This window comes from Mesoplodon bidens (genome assembly GCF_964165515.1).
Source record: "Mesoplodon bidens genome assembly, chromosome: 12".
Lineage (NCBI taxonomy): Eukaryota > Metazoa > Chordata > Mammalia > Artiodactyla > Ziphiidae > Mesoplodon > Mesoplodon bidens.
Genome location: NC_138168.1, coordinates 86,706,099 through 86,723,709, shown reverse-complemented (window position 1 = coordinate 86,723,709; position 17,611 = coordinate 86,706,099). Strand labels below are relative to the sequence as shown.

At 40.8% G+C, this 17,611-nt stretch overlaps 1 protein-coding gene across 1 annotated transcript in view; it reads right to left on the bottom strand.

The window, feature by feature from the left end:
• Positions 1-17,611, bottom strand: part of SLC22A3 (solute carrier family 22 member 3) — a 93,684-nt gene that overhangs the window by 9,439 nt on the left and 66,634 nt on the right. The window contains exons 6-9 of the mRNA XM_081250467.1: positions 8,628-8,725; positions 8,298-8,512; positions 1,111-1,219; positions 255-367 (exon numbers count right to left, since the gene is read on the bottom strand). Coding sequence (XP_081106593.1) covers positions 255-367; positions 1,111-1,219; positions 8,298-8,512; positions 8,628-8,725 — 535 coding nt within the window. The remainder of the gene's footprint in view (positions 1-254; positions 368-1,110; positions 1,220-8,297; positions 8,513-8,627; positions 8,726-17,611) is intronic.

The window sequence follows — 17,611 nt, the reverse complement described above, 5'->3', positions numbered from 1 at the left end:
TAATATTAGATTTTAACTCAGAACCTCAACAAAGAAAGCTAAACTGAACACTTTTTTTATAGCAACCCTTAATGTAAAGTAAATTTAAATGGTTTAGGGTCCACATTTCATTGTGGTTCCTCAAAACGGAAACAGCTGTTATAAAAAGAGCAAATGGTTAAAATTGATATCAAGCCTGATGATCATTTCAGGTTCTATTAATGTGAAAATGTGGATGAGAGCATTTAAGAATAGGATATAAAGTGAGAACTTACCAAAGATGATAAGAGGTAGTTCCAGCCAAATGGCCGCTAAGCGGAAGAGCAGAAACGGGGCTATGATCCCCCCCAGATCACATAAACCTGAACAGAGTGAAACTCCAAAGTTTCTGCAGAACAAAAAAAATTGTTTTAAACAAAAAGTATTTAAATAAATTCAAGATACGTAACATTTTCAGATATCTAAGTAACAGAGAAATTGTAACAATATTTCCCACTTCTCTAGTTTTTAACTTTGAAAATGTCTACTCATACCCTAAGCGAATCATTTCCAACCTGCACCAGTTCACATCTGGGTAAAAGCTGAGTTACACTGAGGCTAGTTGGGGGCAGGGGCGGGTATACAGTATTGGTGGAAATCAATCTTCCATCAGCGGCTCACTACCCAGCCTGCTCTGTGGCACTTATGTGTCTCCTTGGCACCCCAGATTGGCAGTAAGGTGTGCTCAGGAATATTCCCCCAAGAAAGGAGGCCAATCTGCACTAGCTATGCACATTGTTTCATTTTGTCCTTCAATAATCGGCTGTGGAGTGTGTTCAGAACAGAGGCTGTAGCCTTTACACAGAGCGCTGCTGATGAAGGAAGATGTAACCCATGACGCAAGCACACTATCTAGATTTTCTGATTTCAGGTCTAGTGACTTTCCACAAACCCCCAACTATGTATGAAGATATTGATGATAATAATGCAAAAAGCAGCTACAACTCAAAACTTAGCTTTTCCACTGGCTGAATCCAGCCCAGGCTAATATGTCACCAAGCTAAGAAAACTATTTCATAGTTTTTAAGTCAACTTCAAACATGCGGCTGCAGAATTACTTAGGAGAAACCATGATACAGATGTTGGAATTACCGTAATGTTGTTGGATACAATTCTGAATTTACCAAATAAACAATTTCAAAGGCCATGGTTATGCCTAATCTTCCCAGGGTAGCAACAGTGGTCCTCAACCAGGGTATTCCTGCAAAAACAGAAAAGTTGGAAGGGTCTGCTTTCAATACAATTTTACAAAACAACAAAGGGCATTTGCTTAGTGTTCTCCCAGCCATAAATCTGCTAATTTTAAGTGCAAATGATAGATACCTTCTAATATTGTAGCCAAAATTCAACAACAACAGCAACCAGGAGGACAGCTAGTATTTAGTGCACTAGCTGCCTTCCTGAGCAGAGTTGGATTACAGAAATACAAGGCAAGGCATTTGTTGAGAAGCCACTACCTTGAAAACAACGTTCCAAAGTGCTTTCCTAGAGGGTCTGAGTACACTGGTCTTCTGTCTGGAAGGTAGTCTTTGCCTGTGCCCTTGAAAACCATCACAGCAGTCTGACGCCCATTTGTCCTCTTTCCGTTCATATCCCTTAGTGATGACACACAGAATCACTGTTCCCAACAGACCAGGAAAAATCTGGACCTGAAACTGACTTTGGTTTCTGAAGAGCAGCAAGGCTCCGAGGACCGGGATCTCCGGGAGGGGACATTTCTGCCGTGCGTCATCACCAGGGCGTACGTCTTTCCTTATTTCCCTCATCCCAAGTCTTTCTACTTTGCCTACAAAATCATCCAGAAGACACCAGATTCTTTAATACTGGTTTGTTCATTCATTTAAAAATGAACTGTTTTAGGGCTGCTTTGGTTATATGAGGAAACATAGTAACTAGTGGGAAATGCCAAATGTTCTCTACTAAATATTTTCTTTCTTTTGTGCTTTAAGGGAAGAAGGCATAAACAATTTTTGCTCTAAAAAGTCAGTGCTCTAAATTTCTTAAAAGTTGTGCAGTTGATGCCATCCTTATGTTTTTAAATTGAAGTATAGTTGGTTTACAATGTTGCGTTAGTTTCTTCAGTTATACCTATATATACTTTCTTTTTCATATTCTTTTCCATTATGGTTTATCACAGGATGTTGAATGTAGTTCCCTGTGCTATACAGTAGGACCTTGTTGTTTATCCATTGTCTATATAATAGTTTGCATCTGCTAACCCCCAAATCCCACTCCATCCCTCCCCCTCCAACACAAGTCTGTTTTCTATGTCTGTGTGTTTCTGTCTCATAGTTTGTTTTTGTTGTATTTTATACATATAAGTGATATCATATGGTATTTGTTCTCTAACTTACTTCACTTAGTATGATCATCTCTAAGTTCATCCATGTTGCTGAAAATGGCATTACTTCATTCTTTTTTATGGCTGAGTAATATTCCATTGTATGTATATACTACATCTTCTTTATCTATTCATCTGTCGATGGACATGTAGATTGTTTCCACATCTTGACTATTGTGAATAGTGCTGCTATGAACATAGGGGTGCATGTTTCTTTTTGAACAAAAGTTTTGTCTGAATATATACCCAGGAGTGGGATTGCAGGATCATATGGCAACTCTATTTTTATTATTTTGAGGAACCTCATACTGTTTTCCATAGTGGCTGAATCAACTTACATTCCCACCATTAGTGTAGGCGGGTTCCCTGTTCTCCACACCTCCTCCAGCATTTTTTATTTGTAGATGTTTTAATGATGGCCTTTCTGACGGGTGTGAGGCGGTATCTCATTGTATCAATAGTTTTGATTTTATGCCATTCTTTCTTAGTAGACTTGGGTGAGGACATATGACCGTGTGAACAGCAGCTTATCTGCTCTCCAAAGCAAAGCCAAGGGCGTTCAGCATATGCCTGACTTCCATCTTTGAAAAGGAAACCTTCTCCCTTTATACTCATATTTATTAAGGTTTGCTCAGCACTAAACAGTCCTCTTGTCTTTTAGAATTATCACACTTTCCTGAATATATGATTTTTTAGTAGAAAAGTAGGCATGAATGAGGAGGATGAGAGAAAAGGATGAAGCTTGGTAGATTTACGTGGTTTTTTTTTGTTTGTTTTTTTGTTTTTTTGTTGCACCACACAGCATGCGAGATCTTAGTTCCCTCACCAGGGATCGAACCCGTGGCCCCTGCAGTGGAAACGAGGAGTCCTAACCACTGGACCGCCAGGGAATTCCCCTTATGTGTGTTCTTTTTAGAGAATATTCAACCAATAAAAAAGCTAAAACTCATTAAATAAAATAGTTGCCTAGGAGGGCAAGCAGAGAAAAAGAAGGTTCCAGAATCCAGATCATTGCTGGGAGGCTCCAGTTTGTTATATGTTGATTGCAAACTGGCCGAAGACCTCCTGGTGTCCTTGATGTTTTTCCCAGCTGAGGACACCTGCAGCACTCACATGAATGTCACATCAAGGAGTGAACAACAGCAGAGTCCTGCTGATGCACAGGGCCACCATCTGCTCTGGCCCAGTTGTAAACAAGTGTTTTATTTAGCCTTTACTTTTTCATTAAGGCCAGGGAGGGGGACTAGGAAATGCATTCCACCCCTTCCTTCAGTGAGAAGGTGGTGCAGTGCCAGATGCTGGGGAACGGAAAAGTGGCAACTGGTGCTCAGATTCCCTGGGTCCTGGCCTGACCAGGCAACCTCTCGAAGCTCTCAGGCTGCTGAGAAGAACGCTGTTGGCTCCCGTGGAAATAACTTGATTATCCAGGTTAGGTTCTGAAGCTATAGTTTTTTCTACTGAATCATGACAGCTCTACAGGTGAGTCCCACTGACAACTTCAATGACAATTTAAGTTTATAACTGACTGCAGAAAAACAAACACAAACAAAAAACAAGAAACCAAATTAAAACACACACACCCTCCCCGCCTCCATGAGAAATGTATGTGGTTAGCTCAATGAATACAGATAAATAACTAGTCAATTCAGTAAAACGTTAAGAAAATGCTGTCGAGTTTTCTCAAGACCCTCAACTCTTTCTAAGAAGTAAAGGCCAGTATCTAACTGCACTGGGACAGAGAATTTGTTGAAATGTGTAACAAAAGAGAAGTCCCAAAGGCACTGCACTGCTCATTTTAACTAAAGGGTAAAACAAAAACAATTTATAGGAGGTGTAAGTTATGTATGACTATTACATATGCACAAGAAAACTTCTGATTATCCCTGTAATATGCTAAGTTCACCCTGGAGTGGCAATAGACATCTTTCGGTAGCAATGGCAAACAACAAGACAAGTTAAGAATGAGGACTGAAACTGAAACTACCTCCCATGAATTCCTGAGAACACAGAGAAAGAAAGTCCCTCTGATGGGGATTTGGTCAAGCTGGTAGAGATTATTGAGAATAATACCTCAATTTTTGAAGAAAGGATGCAGGATTCTAAACAAACACAATTTTACATCTCCTCTGAATGCACCATCTGCTCTGAGTTCTGAAATAAAATGTAGTGAAAATTCCTAGTAAGTAAGATAAACAGACTTACTTTTTACTTAAAGAGAAAAGTCCAAGACAAGTTTTTCATTTCAAAAAGACTTACCCAAACTGTTGAGTTTGTAGCCATCTTGAATAAAGTCAAATTAAAGATGGCAGATGAGTATGGATTTAGAAAGCTCTTTATTTTTTCAGGCTTTAATTCGAGTTAAAAAATTTGGGTCAGAAACAGCGAGTCTTAGATAAGGATACAGCCTGAAAGACTTTCTTTTCCAGAATTTCATTCTTCAGACCATGAAAAGTCATGCTTCGTGGATGGAAAGTTGGTTAAACCGTTTTCTCTGAGATAATTTTAGAGCTGATTCCCCTAAAAGGCTGCTCAGTATTCTCTTCAGAGGCAGTCATCCTGGTGATGATGTCAAGAAAGGCTGAGAGGAAAAGTCTTTCTAATGTTAATTCAACAGCCCAAGTAACCAAGTCCCCAAGTTCCCTTAAGTGGAAGTAAGGGTGTCAGCTCAAGCAAGGAACCTCTGCTAATACTTGGTATTCACACACAGCATTAGGGATTTGAACTTATTCTGAGCAGTCAATTATGACCAGTGTGTGACTATAAAAGCAGCCGAATCTGCAGAATATACAAGTAAAAATGCATCCAGAATAAGAGCAATTCATTTTCAATGTTGCTAAGAACAATTCTAAGGCTTAAATTGGGATATTCTGTCTACAAAATAAAACTGATCGACCAAACAGAAAAATCTATTCTTTGCCTTATATTTTCTAATATAGGAGAGTGTTCTGTATAAAATAGCTTGATTCTCACCCACTGAGTTACTTCAATATTGGTTTGGACATATGATCTTCAATGATTTCTGGGGTCATGCTGAACGCAACACACATTAAAGTCATCCCAATCAGTCTAGGGCCAGAGAAGATCTTCTGGGGAAAGTTACATAATGGAAAGATGGGCCACACTTAAGTCATTAATCTTTCTCTCCACTTTCCTAACTTCATATGCAGTGAATACGTAATTAATATTTGATTCCTGTTCCATATGCAGTGAGAACAGATGACGTTGTCTTAGGGAACTACACTTAAAAATTAAACCTAAAACTAAAAAGTGCCAAAGTAAAACAGAAAGAACAGTGAAGTCTCCAATGTTCCTGATCTGTCACCTTCTACTAAATTGGGCATAATTCCCGAGGACAGAAATTATGTCTGTCTTGTTCACTGCACTATCTCTATTCCTAGTTTACTGGCAGAAATTAATAGACACTAAATAGATGTACATTGGCCAATATCTTCTCCAGCTCTTATAATGTGTTAACTCAATATGGTAGGTTGAATAGGGTTCCCCAAAGTTCATGTCTACCCAGAACCTCAGAATGTGACCTTATTTCAAAATAGGGTCTTTGCAGATATAATGGTTAAGTTAAGGCACAGAGATGCAGAGAAGGTCATGTGAAGATGGAGGCGGAGACTGGAATGATGTCGAGGAATGCCCAGGATGGCTGGCAACCACCAGAAGCTAGGAAGAGGCAGGGAAGGATCCTCACCTAGAGCCTTCAGAGAGAGCATGGCCTGGCCCACACCTGGATTTCAGACTCCCAGGCTCCAGGTGTGTGAGAGAATAAATTTCTGTGTTGCAAGCCACCCAGTTTGTGGTACTTTGTTACAGCGGCACTAGGAAACTAATATGCTCAAGAAAAATGAGATAAATGTAAACAGTCAGTTGTTTATCATCAACCATTCCAGTATGACAAGACTTCACATCTTTTTTCCACCCTTCTCTTCTGAAGATGGGCATTTCTGTAATTTTATTTAAATAGGGTCTATCTGACGTTCTGGGATTTCATAAATCCTTATTTAATTAATAAACTCATCTGTAAGTGTCTGACTGTTTCGACTTCCACAATATTATCAGTTCTTCCCTGATCCGCAGAGGATTCGCAAAAGAAAAGGCAGCTTCTCTTGTGCTGACACAAAGAACTAACAGGGACTCCAGCTCTGCCAGTCACCTCCCACCCCACACCTCCTGAAATGCTGAAATAATAAATCTGCTCTAAAACACACATTCCCTGGGAGTTTGAAAGGCTTCCTCTGTCCAGTGCCCGCTGTGTGCTGAGGCAGAGATAACCGGCTTTCCATTAACAGTGTATTTGGAGTCACTGACAACCTCTGTACCATACACCGGTCATCAAACCCCCCCCACCACCCCCAATTTATCTCTGAAACATCTCTGAAATCACCGTCTCCCATTCAGGCCCGACTGCCACGACCTTGATTCCTGCTCTCAGCACCTCTCCACCTCATTGCCATTGTCCAAACTGCAACAGCGACTTGGAGGCCACCTGTCCTCCACCTGAAGCTCACAAGACCACGCCCAAGCTCTTGGCTTGGCCTTGGCTGTGAGGCCATCTCCACTGGTGACGGATGATCCCTCAGCCTCCTTGCCAGGATATTCCTGTGATAACAAAGAACGTTTGGTTCCCAAACCATCAAAGGTGGTGCCTACTTCTGAGAACCATGCTTTCCTTTGTAAAATCACTCCTAGCCTTCCCTTCTGTAGGGCACGTTTCTTTTCCTTCTTTATACATGCCTAGTTCTCACCTCTGGGAAGCTTCTCCTGACTATCCCCATGGATTAATCACTTCTTGCACCTTTTTTTTCCTATTTCTAAATCTTGTAAGTCATTCTATTAGTTCATTTATCATAGTTTGTTGTGAGAGCATTAAAGTGTCTATATTCCTCACTAGGTTGTCAACCTTTTGAAGTCAAGATGTGTTTTCCTTCCCTTTGCAACCTCAGTGTTTCACATGGGATTGGCCACGTGGAAGAAATGTGAAACAGGGTCAATGCTATCACAAAATTAAGTTGGATAAAGGTGATCAAAAATAAACTACATTAATTCCACTCCTGGGTCTATATCCAAGAAAAAACCAAAAACACTAATTTGAAAGGATACATGTACTCCTATGCTCACAGCAGTGTTTTTACAATAGCCAAGAAGTAACCTAAGTGTCCATCAACAGATAAATGGATAAAGATGTGGTATATATATATATATAATGGAATACTACTCAGCCATAAAAAAGAATGAAATTTTGCCATTTGCAGCAACATGCATGGACTTGGAGGGCATTATACTACGTGAAGTAAGTCAGACAGAGAAAGACAAATACTGTATGATATCACTTATCTGTGGAATCTAAAAAATACAAAAAACTAGTGAACGTAACAAAAAAGAGGCAGACTCACAGATATAGAGAACAAACTAGTGGGTTACCACTGGGGAGAGGAAGTGGGGAGGGGCAACATAGGGTAGGGGATTAAGAGGTACAAACTATTAGGTATAAAATAATCTACAAGGATATATTGTACAACACGGGGAATACAGCCAGTATTTTATAATAACTATAAATGGAGTATAACCTTTAAAAATTATGAATCACTATATTGTACACCTGAAACTTATAGTATTGTACATCAACTATACTTCAATTAAAAATTTTTAAAAAGTAAACTACATCACTCCAAACTAGATTTCACACATCTATTTCATCCATAAATGAACTGAGAAATGGAGAAAACAGAAAAATCTATAGAACCAATCTTTTATACTCAAAGTAGTTAGGCTGGTTAGGCAGAAAATAGAGTGACATCACTAGAGCATGACTGGCACTACGATTTTGATGCTATGGTCCATTTTCTAAAGATAAGTTCTCCATTCTTGATTATTTTAAGATTTTTTTCAAGTTCTTGGCCGCCAAACAGACTTAGGGAACAATTACCTTCTGGTAAGAATGCAGTGACAAGACATGCCACCCCTGCCACTATATTGCTTGCCGCAAAGGGTAGGCGCCGACCAAAACGCTCAATGGTTAGTAAGATCAAGAGGGCTCCTGGCAGTTCCACAACTCCCGAGATGAAAAAGTCGATATAGAGGTTGCCTCCTGTAATTCCCAGGCGCATGACAAGTCCTTGATAAACCACAGCACTTGTGAACCTGGAGCAACATTGAAAGACAAGGCAGGACAAGAGATAACTTCAACCTGATCTGAAGAACGGGATGCATTGTAAATTTGACACAAGCTTTTGAATCCATCACAAGTCAAACTTACCAAGCAAACATAAGTATAAGTGTGCACTTCCTCATTTGGGGAGTTCTCACCAGATCTAAAAAGGATGGATTACTAACTTCCTCATCTGTAACAGTGATCTATATAAGAGAAGCAGATTTCAGTAGCAATATACAGCAAGAAACATCTGCATATTATAGGTTTGTCATTGACCAGATTCAAAGCTACCAGATGATCTTACTGAACAGACCAGGGTCTTTCATTAGTACATCTTAAAACCTGAGAATAAGAAGTTTGATTCTCCAGCCTTTGTAATAGGTCAAATTCACAAAGACGTGCTTGCTGCATTGAGAATCTATTACGGTAATATGAGCAGTACTATATGCTCTGAGTAAACAAGGATAAAAGGTGTGTTCTAAAGTGAAATACATTTGTGCATTTACTAAATTGGAGAAAATAAGCATAAAACTGGTGAAAGCAGTTCCAAACAAGTTTCTTTATCCATTAAATCCTCAAACCTTAAGTTGTCAAATAAGCTAGAATAACGGTAAGTTCCCAAAGCATGGCACCAAAGGTATCTTTTCGCTTCTGTCCATTTACTGGAATCCAGCATCTTTTTGATCCAGGAAAATTCAGCTCGTTTCTATTTGGCCATCCAAGAAGTTGGTCTTTTCTTTAATTCGATTAAAACAATATTGCTCTTTGCCTCCTATGTATAAGGCACTGTAAGGGAAACAAAGCTGGACATACCCACTGCTTCTAGTCCTGTGTGCCAAAAGGATCGTAACTCAGTCCCCTTGAAGTGACCACTGTTTCATGTTTCCATGCACTTGCATATTCTGTTACTTCTGTTTGAAGAGTCCTTACACCTCACCAGTACTGATTTCCCTGCCACTGGGAGGTCTTGGGAACTGATGATCCCCAGTCTGTGCCTGTACTTACCAGACTTCTATCATAGCCCATATGCAACTGCATGCCTTTACAGGTCTACTTATTTTTCTCCCTGCATGAGCTCTGGAGTTCTTGGAGGGCAGGGACTGCACTGTGGCACCAAGCAAAGTGCTTGGTGTTCAGCCAGTGTTTGGGTGATGACTGAATGTTGAGACAGGAAGTCAAGTGCCATGGCATGTCTGTTCCCTCAGAGTATAGCCCTCAGTCTTTGTCCTTCTGTTAAGTGAGAACCCTGGCTAGCAAAAACAGGACCCTCACTGTCTGTTTACTCAACTCCAGATCTGGTCCAGAATGAATGAAAATCTAGGCAAATTTTCCCCAAGACTTTGAGTCAAAAGTCCCTCTACCAGCAGTCAGAGGAATTTGACTTAAATTCAGGCTGATAGTACAATACCTTGTCAATCACCTGTTCTAAACATTACGCTCAACAGGTCAACCAAAGCTGCATATCTGCTGCCTATGCTTGCTCCAAGGAAAGGCACACACACAGAAGAAGACTGCAAAATGGATGTCTTTAGATCACTTTCTTTTCCTAAGTCTTTCCAGTACTGTATTTCTTCTATACCAAGACACACATTCTTCACAGTTGAAAAACCTCGAAATTAGGACGTGTCCTACAACTTGGCTGATAAGAAAGCAATGTGCTCAGTTTCAATAGTGTGGTTTTTCTTACTGAGTGGTGCATAAAATGATGATGTGTCTCAAAATTAACAGTATCTAGGGGTCAATGAAGCAATATTAGTAGTTACCATAGCAACACCAGTGGAAAACTGCTAAATGATTTCACCATCCATTCTTTTCATCTCCCTTTTGATAACAGAACCCATGGAATTTTAGTTGGGGGCATGGCAGCCTAGCTAAAGTCATATTTTCTAGCCTCTCTTTCAACCACAGGTGGCCCAGTGACTAAGATCTCAGCAGTGAGGTGGGAGCAGAAGCCATGGGTCCCATCCTTTAAAAAGGAAATGGCTTGCTCTTCATTCACTGTCTTCTCTTCCTGAAGGATGGAAGACAATGCTGGTGAAATGGCTTTGATTATACAACCTATTGCAGGCGAAGACGGAGAAACAAGATAAATGGAACCTGGGTCCTAGAGGACCTCACGGAACAGAGCTGCCTTAAGCGCTGGGCTACTCAACTCTGGGCATGTTAAAGAAAAAGAAACTTTTCTCTTTTTTGTCACTGTATTTTTGTGGTGTTTCAGCAGCAAGTCGACCTGTACTGTAACTAATACAACCCTTATTAAAACGTTCCCTGAGCTAATCCTCGAATTTCTAAGACCCCTACCTTCACCTTTGCTGCTCCAAAAATAAAGCAGAAATACCGTAAGTGAAAGAACTTAGTATATCACGACAATACAGTTGGTTCTTCACATCCACAGGGTTTGCATCTGTGGACTCAACCAACTGTGGGACCTGTGACTGGTTGAATCTGTGGATGCAGAACATGTGGATACAGAGCATCACCTGAGACCCATTCTATATAAGGGTCTTGAGCATCCGAGGATTTTGGTATCTGCAGAGGGTTGTGGAACCAATATTCTGCAGATACCAAGGGATGACTGTATTTATTACATGGTTGGTTATCAAAATGTTTTTCACAATTAGTTTCTATATATTGCCCACATTAAAATGGCTAACTTCTATGGAGTGTGCAATATTTGTTAGATTCTGGGCTAAGTACTTTACATGAATTATTTCATTTAATTCTCATCAAGACTCTCTAAAGTTAGTACTTTTATTGATCCTATTTTATAGATAAGAAAAACAAGGCTTAAGACACTAAGGATTCAATAGAAGGAAGGTAGGTGGCTAAGCTAGGATTTGAAATCCAGGCAGTTGATGGAGAGCCTCGGTTCTTTTTTTTTTTGCCGTACGCGGGCCTCTCACTGGTGTGGCCTCTCCCGTTGCGGAGCCCAGGCTCCAGACGTGCAGGCTCAGCGGCCATGGCTCACGGGCCCAGCCGCTCCGCGGGCATGTGGGATCTTCCCGGACCGGGGCACGAACCCGTGTCCCCTGCATCGGCAGGCGGACTCTCAACCACTGCGCCACCAGGGAAGCCCCGAGCCTCTGTTCTTAATCCTCTCACTGCATTGCTGACTGTATAAAAAGCGTTTTATTCTAGAAAACTTCTTTGTAGTTGACGGTGACTTCTGTATAATTTTAAAGAAGGACATCATGCACTTGACCAAGTATTTAATCTTTAGTTAAAACACTGTTTTATGGAAAAGTTGGCCTTGATTAAAATAATTTAGATTTTGAGGACCTTTAAATTCAAGATTAAAACCACTCATCATGTGAGAGCCGTTTTCCTCCATGAATGTATCACTTGTTCCAGTGAGTTTTCTCTTTCCACTTAGGGTTTTTCCACAACTTAGACCTGGGTCATGTTCATCTCAGAGTGTTTGTTTCTCTCCAGGGAGAGCCGACAACTCTGCTCAGGTACATGCACATCACGGTTCACTCAGAGCACACAGAGACAAGCCTTTCTTTTCAAAAGCAATATGCAAAAGAATTTATTATGGAATCTCTTTGATTTCCTCTTCAATCTTCTTCTTTTCTGCCTATAGCCATGACTTGTATGTCTTAGATAAGACTGAACAAACTACTTTCATTCTGGTCCATCCAACGTCAACACCCCAGAGTTTAAGGGAAATCATACTTCACATGTTTCAAGATCCCTAGTCAATTCAGATAGATAATGTGACGCTTAAACACCTTTGTAGATTTTTCAGCTATTCATGGTTCTTAACTCTTTCTAACTCATAAAATGAATATCTCTTGCTCTGCAGATGTCACTTTTTTCTGATCAGGTCTCCAGGCTAGTTAAGTTACTACATGACCACAGCATTATGACATGTTAAATTTTGACAAGACAATAGAGATCTGATGGTCTAACCCAGGAAACTTCTTCTGCAAAGGGCCAGATAGTAAGTCCTTTTGGTTGTGTGAGTTATCAGGTCTCTGCTAGAACTACTGAACTGTGCCACTGCTCTGTGAAAGCAGCCATAAGTGGATATATAAATGGATGGCTGTGGCTGGATTCCAATAAAATTTTATTTACAAAACAGGCAGCAAGCCAGGTCTGGCCTGCAGGCGGTAGACTGCCAACCTCTGAACTAGAGGGTTAGTGCTGGATGAACTTATACAGGTACTGTTATTTCCATTACAGGGAGGAAGAAGTTTAGGCACAGGAAAGCTAAGTAGTTAACCCAACAAAGACAGACAAGGAGTAGTTGAACCAGGAAGTTGCTACTTGAGTCTGTATTGCTCACCATTATGCTGTACTGTGTCTGCAGTGTGCAGAGTATAGTATTTATTTTATTGTTTAAAAGTATGCTTGTATCATATCATTAATGGCTCTCAGAGGTAGTGGGATTAAGGTGGCTTTTACTTTCTTCTTTTTGGCTATAAATATTCTCTTAAAATTAAAATTTAAACCTACATTACTTTTGTAGCAAGAAAAGATAACTCATTTTTAAAGCGATGGATTTAAATTAGACATTATGCACCTTTTTTTGTCATTGACTCAGTATCACTCTCCCTTTCTTTTTCTTAGTAGAACCCCCCCACTACACCATCCCCCGCCCCCCCCCACATACTTCATCAATTCGTGTTGTCAGGGAAGCTGACGCTGTTTCCAATTGTAGGCGGATGTCTGATCATCTAAGGATAATTCTATCCTTTATGTCAGTGACTGGGCACATGACCCATTCTGAACCAATGAGGGATAGACATGTGACCAAATCTGAACCAATGAGAAAAAGGGCTTCTGGGAAAGTCCTTCATTGCCTGTAAATCAGAGGCATCCGAGGAATCTTCTCTCTCTCCCCTCAGGGAATTAATGGGGAAAGGCTGGGCTCAAATAGATCTTAGCAGCCATCCTACCCCCAGGAGAGAAGCCGAGTGGAGGGTGGAGAAGGGGAGGAAACCATGGCTCAGTGTGGAGACCCAGGTCTAAACAACCCTGGATGCTGTTCTATCTCTAGAATCCCAGATCCAGGAGCTTGGAACTGTGCTTACTGTCTAAGCCCATTTAGGTTGGTTTTCTGTTACTTGTTGCCGAAAGCAGAATTATCTGGAGAACTCAGTCCAGAACAATGCTTTTGCATAATAACTGAATACTTTTGGCAAAATAATTTTGCATTAAAGAATGAAAATAACTGTTTCACTACTCAAATTTACTCCATAAAAATATGTAGTATTAGTCTTAATTTCAAACTTTTAACATTTATTAGAATCAAGCAGTCACACGATCTCTGCTTTTCCTAAGCACAAGTTTAATGCCTAGTATATATCCTACACCAACAGAATATGAAGTGCTGATAGCAACTGAAGGTAATGGAGACCATAAAACCAATTTTCCCCATTCAGTAAATGAAAGGATTAATAGTGCTTCCAAGCAAGTATTTTGCCAGTTTAAGAACAAATCCAGCTGGTCTTTGATTTACTAACACGCTCTCTACAGTGACGCAGATATTCTGAAAGATGACCCACTTTCTGGGTGTCCAAAGACCTTGAGAGACTAAAAGCCGTATCTCGGATGGAATTCATCCAGGAAAGTCTTGGCAACTCATGTGTAGTAACTGTTGCAGCTCTTATTCTTTGACAACAACTTCTAGCTCTATATTTTTAAATTAAATCATGCTTATTTTCTATTGCCAAAGTGTTACCAGATTTTGCATAGTCTGAGTCAGATACAAAAGAATAGAAACGCTATGTCAGGTTATTATACATAGATAGATAGATTTTAAAATCTGCTTTATTGAAATATAATTTATGTCCAGTAGAATTCAGCAATTTTAAGTTACATTTCAATGAATTTTGACAAATGTATATACAAATGTATATAACCACCGCTGCCATCATGATGTGGAGTATCTCCATCGCCCCCAAAAGTTTCCTCCTGTCTCTTTGCAGTCAATTCCCTGCCCCCAGCTTTGGCCCCTGGCAAACACTCATCTCCGTTTTGTCATTACAGTTTGCCTTTCTAGAATTTCATATAAATGGCACCATATAGAATGTTATCTTTCGTATCTAGCTTGGCATTGTGTTTTGTCACACATTTATCCATCTAAGAGGTGTCTGCCTGCTTTCATTAGGAGCAAAGGAAGATGGGAAATGCTCCTGGCAACGTCTGTCTGTTTGGAGTCTTGTTACCTAGTAACGACACTCGTTGAAACGGGGTTGCTCACAGGTAAACTGTACACGCTGGTGTCCTGACACTCATTTACTGAGTTAACGGCTACTTGCTCTATTTGGCTCTTAAGCGTCTTTTAATTCTGCCAAGACTTTTGTTTTACATCAACAATGATGTTAAAAGCATACTTTAGTCATCTTTTTTTGATTAATCCAGCTCTATTTACAATTCTTTCTGGTGACTTTCTGAAACACTTCTTGAAGTTGACATTTTAATTTAAATTGCCAAGGAAGAGAAAGACATTGTAAATAACAATCTGTTATAAATATGGTGTTCAGAGCTCTCCTGACATGGGATTGGTTTCTGGTCAAGAAACAAACTTGTTACCCAAGGGGAAAGGCAGGGAGGGATAAATTAGGAGATTGGGATTAACATATATACACTACCATGTATAAAGTAGATAACCAACAAGGACTTACTGTATAACACAGGGAACTATACTCAATATTTTGTAATAACTTATAGAAGCAAAGAATCTGAAAAAAATAGGTACATGTGTATGTAAAACTGAATCACTTTGCTGTACACCTGAAACTAACATGACATTGTACATCAACTATACTTCAATACAAAATAATTTTTTTAAAAAAGAGAGAGACAACCAGTCAGGGTCAGGCTAGAGATGCTGTATTTTAGTCGGAACATTTTCTTACCAATGTATTATTTAAACTCTCATCAGTAGCATACGAATAGCACATACACCTCACCTCAACTTACACAGCAGAGGAAGAAAGATTTCCACAACTCTCAGTAACAGCAAACTGCCTATCAACGCCACCAATGTGAAACCGTCACAACCCCAAACTCTCATCCTCCAATGAACTTTTGTTCAAAACGACCCTCCCCAATTTCTTCCCAGAACCTAATAAAAGCTAACCTTCCCTTTGTCTCCTCAGACTGGGCTATGGATTGCCATAGTTTGCGTGTCCCAAACTGTAATTCCTCTGCTATTCCTGAATAAACTCATTTTTGCTAAATAACAATTACTGTTAATTTTGTTTAAGGTCAGCAATACACACGCCTGGCGCACAGTGAGTGCTCAAAAATGGAGGCAGTTGACATTAATATTATTTTTACAACATTTCAGAGATATTTTACTTCCAGACGATAATTCACTTGGCACTTTCAAAAATCTTTTCAGTTAGTAAACTGTACCTTATACTACAATGCACTAGGTGGGGAGATTCTTTTCAAGGTAGTCCTACATGAATCCCCTTGTAAAGACTACTGTCATTGTGCCTTTAAAAAAAAAAAAGGAATGGATTTCTTTTTTTATTAGATTTTCTTAAGTTTACCAGGTATATTTAATGTTCATCTGGCACTGTTGATCTCCCAGGCCTTAGGCAGGGTAATTTTTCACAAATGTGAACACAAGTAAATGACGCTTGGAGAACCTTGTTGCTCAAAGTGTGGTCCATGAGTCCACAGTGTGGTCTCCAGGGAGCTTGTTAAAGATGCCCTACCTCGGATCAGAATCTGCATTTTAACAACCTCCCTGGAGACTCGTGTGAGAAGATGGTCCACGAAGTCCTGCCTCACCTGCTGACTCCTAGTATTTATTCTTCTTGGCCAAGACGGAACATGAGTCCCCCGGGTTGAGGTGGAAGAACCCAGCTGATCAGTAGGCTCTGGCGCTGGCAGGGGAGGGAATCGCATCAGGTGGCTGCATTTCCAGCCTTGCAGTTTCACCTGCTTGATCTCAGTGGGTGGATTTTTCAACAGTTGTCATATTTCACAAGGAAAGGTGAAGCCACTGATGAGAAGGGGAATTCATCTCTTCTTGAATCTAACACTGACTTAGTGTCGTCACAAATTCCCAACATGTTCTGTTCTCTAGAACCTTTTACTCTCTAAGAAGTCTGTGTGAACAAAATATTACTTGAGGATTCGGGGTTCACTGATTTGGAGGACCAGGAGTCACGCTCAAAGTTCAACGACCTATATAGGTCATTTCTAGAAGCATCAGGAGCTGGAGAGCTTGGGTGAGGCCAGGGGGAAGTGCACAGTGACTACTGTGGTACACCAATCCGCCACTGCCTCATGGACACCCCCATCAGTCAGATGAAGGCCAGAACCAGAAGGTCCAGGAGCAAATGTTTAACATCATAGAACGCTGGCTGGCTTCTAGGTGGCAATAATGCTGCCTGGCATCCATAAAAGAGAATTTGCGAAATTACCCACAGTGGCTTGAAAAATTTTTAAAACCTCATTATACTTTAAAACAAGAGTAGATAAAATATTTACCATACAGAGTTCATATGGTAAAGCAATGCTCACAGTCAAAATGATCATCTTGACGCTTATTAAAATAGTTAAAATCAAATTCCAGACACTTAGACCAGCGCTGTCCAATAAAAATATAGGGTCGGACTTCCGGGTAAGATGGCGGAAGAGTAAGACGCGGAGATCACCTTCCTCCCCACGGATACACCAGAAATACAGCTACACGTGGAACAACTCCTACAGAACACCTACTGAACGCTGGCAGAAGACCCCAGACCTCCCAAAAGGCAAGAAACTCCCCACATACCTGGGTAGGGCAAAGCGGAGAGATTCCCGCACAGAGGATCGGTGCCGAGCGGCACTCACCAGCCCGAGAGGCTTGTCTGCTCGCCCGCCGGGGCGGGGCGGGGCGGGCGGCGCTGGAAGCTGAGGCTCGGGCTTCGGTCAGAGCGCAGGGAGAGGACAGGGGCTGGCGGCGAGAACTCAGCCTGAAGGGGGCTAATGTGCCACAGCTAGCCGGCAGGGAGTCCGGGGAAACTCTGGAGCTGCCGAAGAGGCAAGAGACTTTTTCTTCCCTCTTGGTTTCCTGGTGCGCGAGGAGAGGGGATTAAGAGCGCTGCTTAAAGGGGCTCCACAGACGGGCGCGAGTCGTG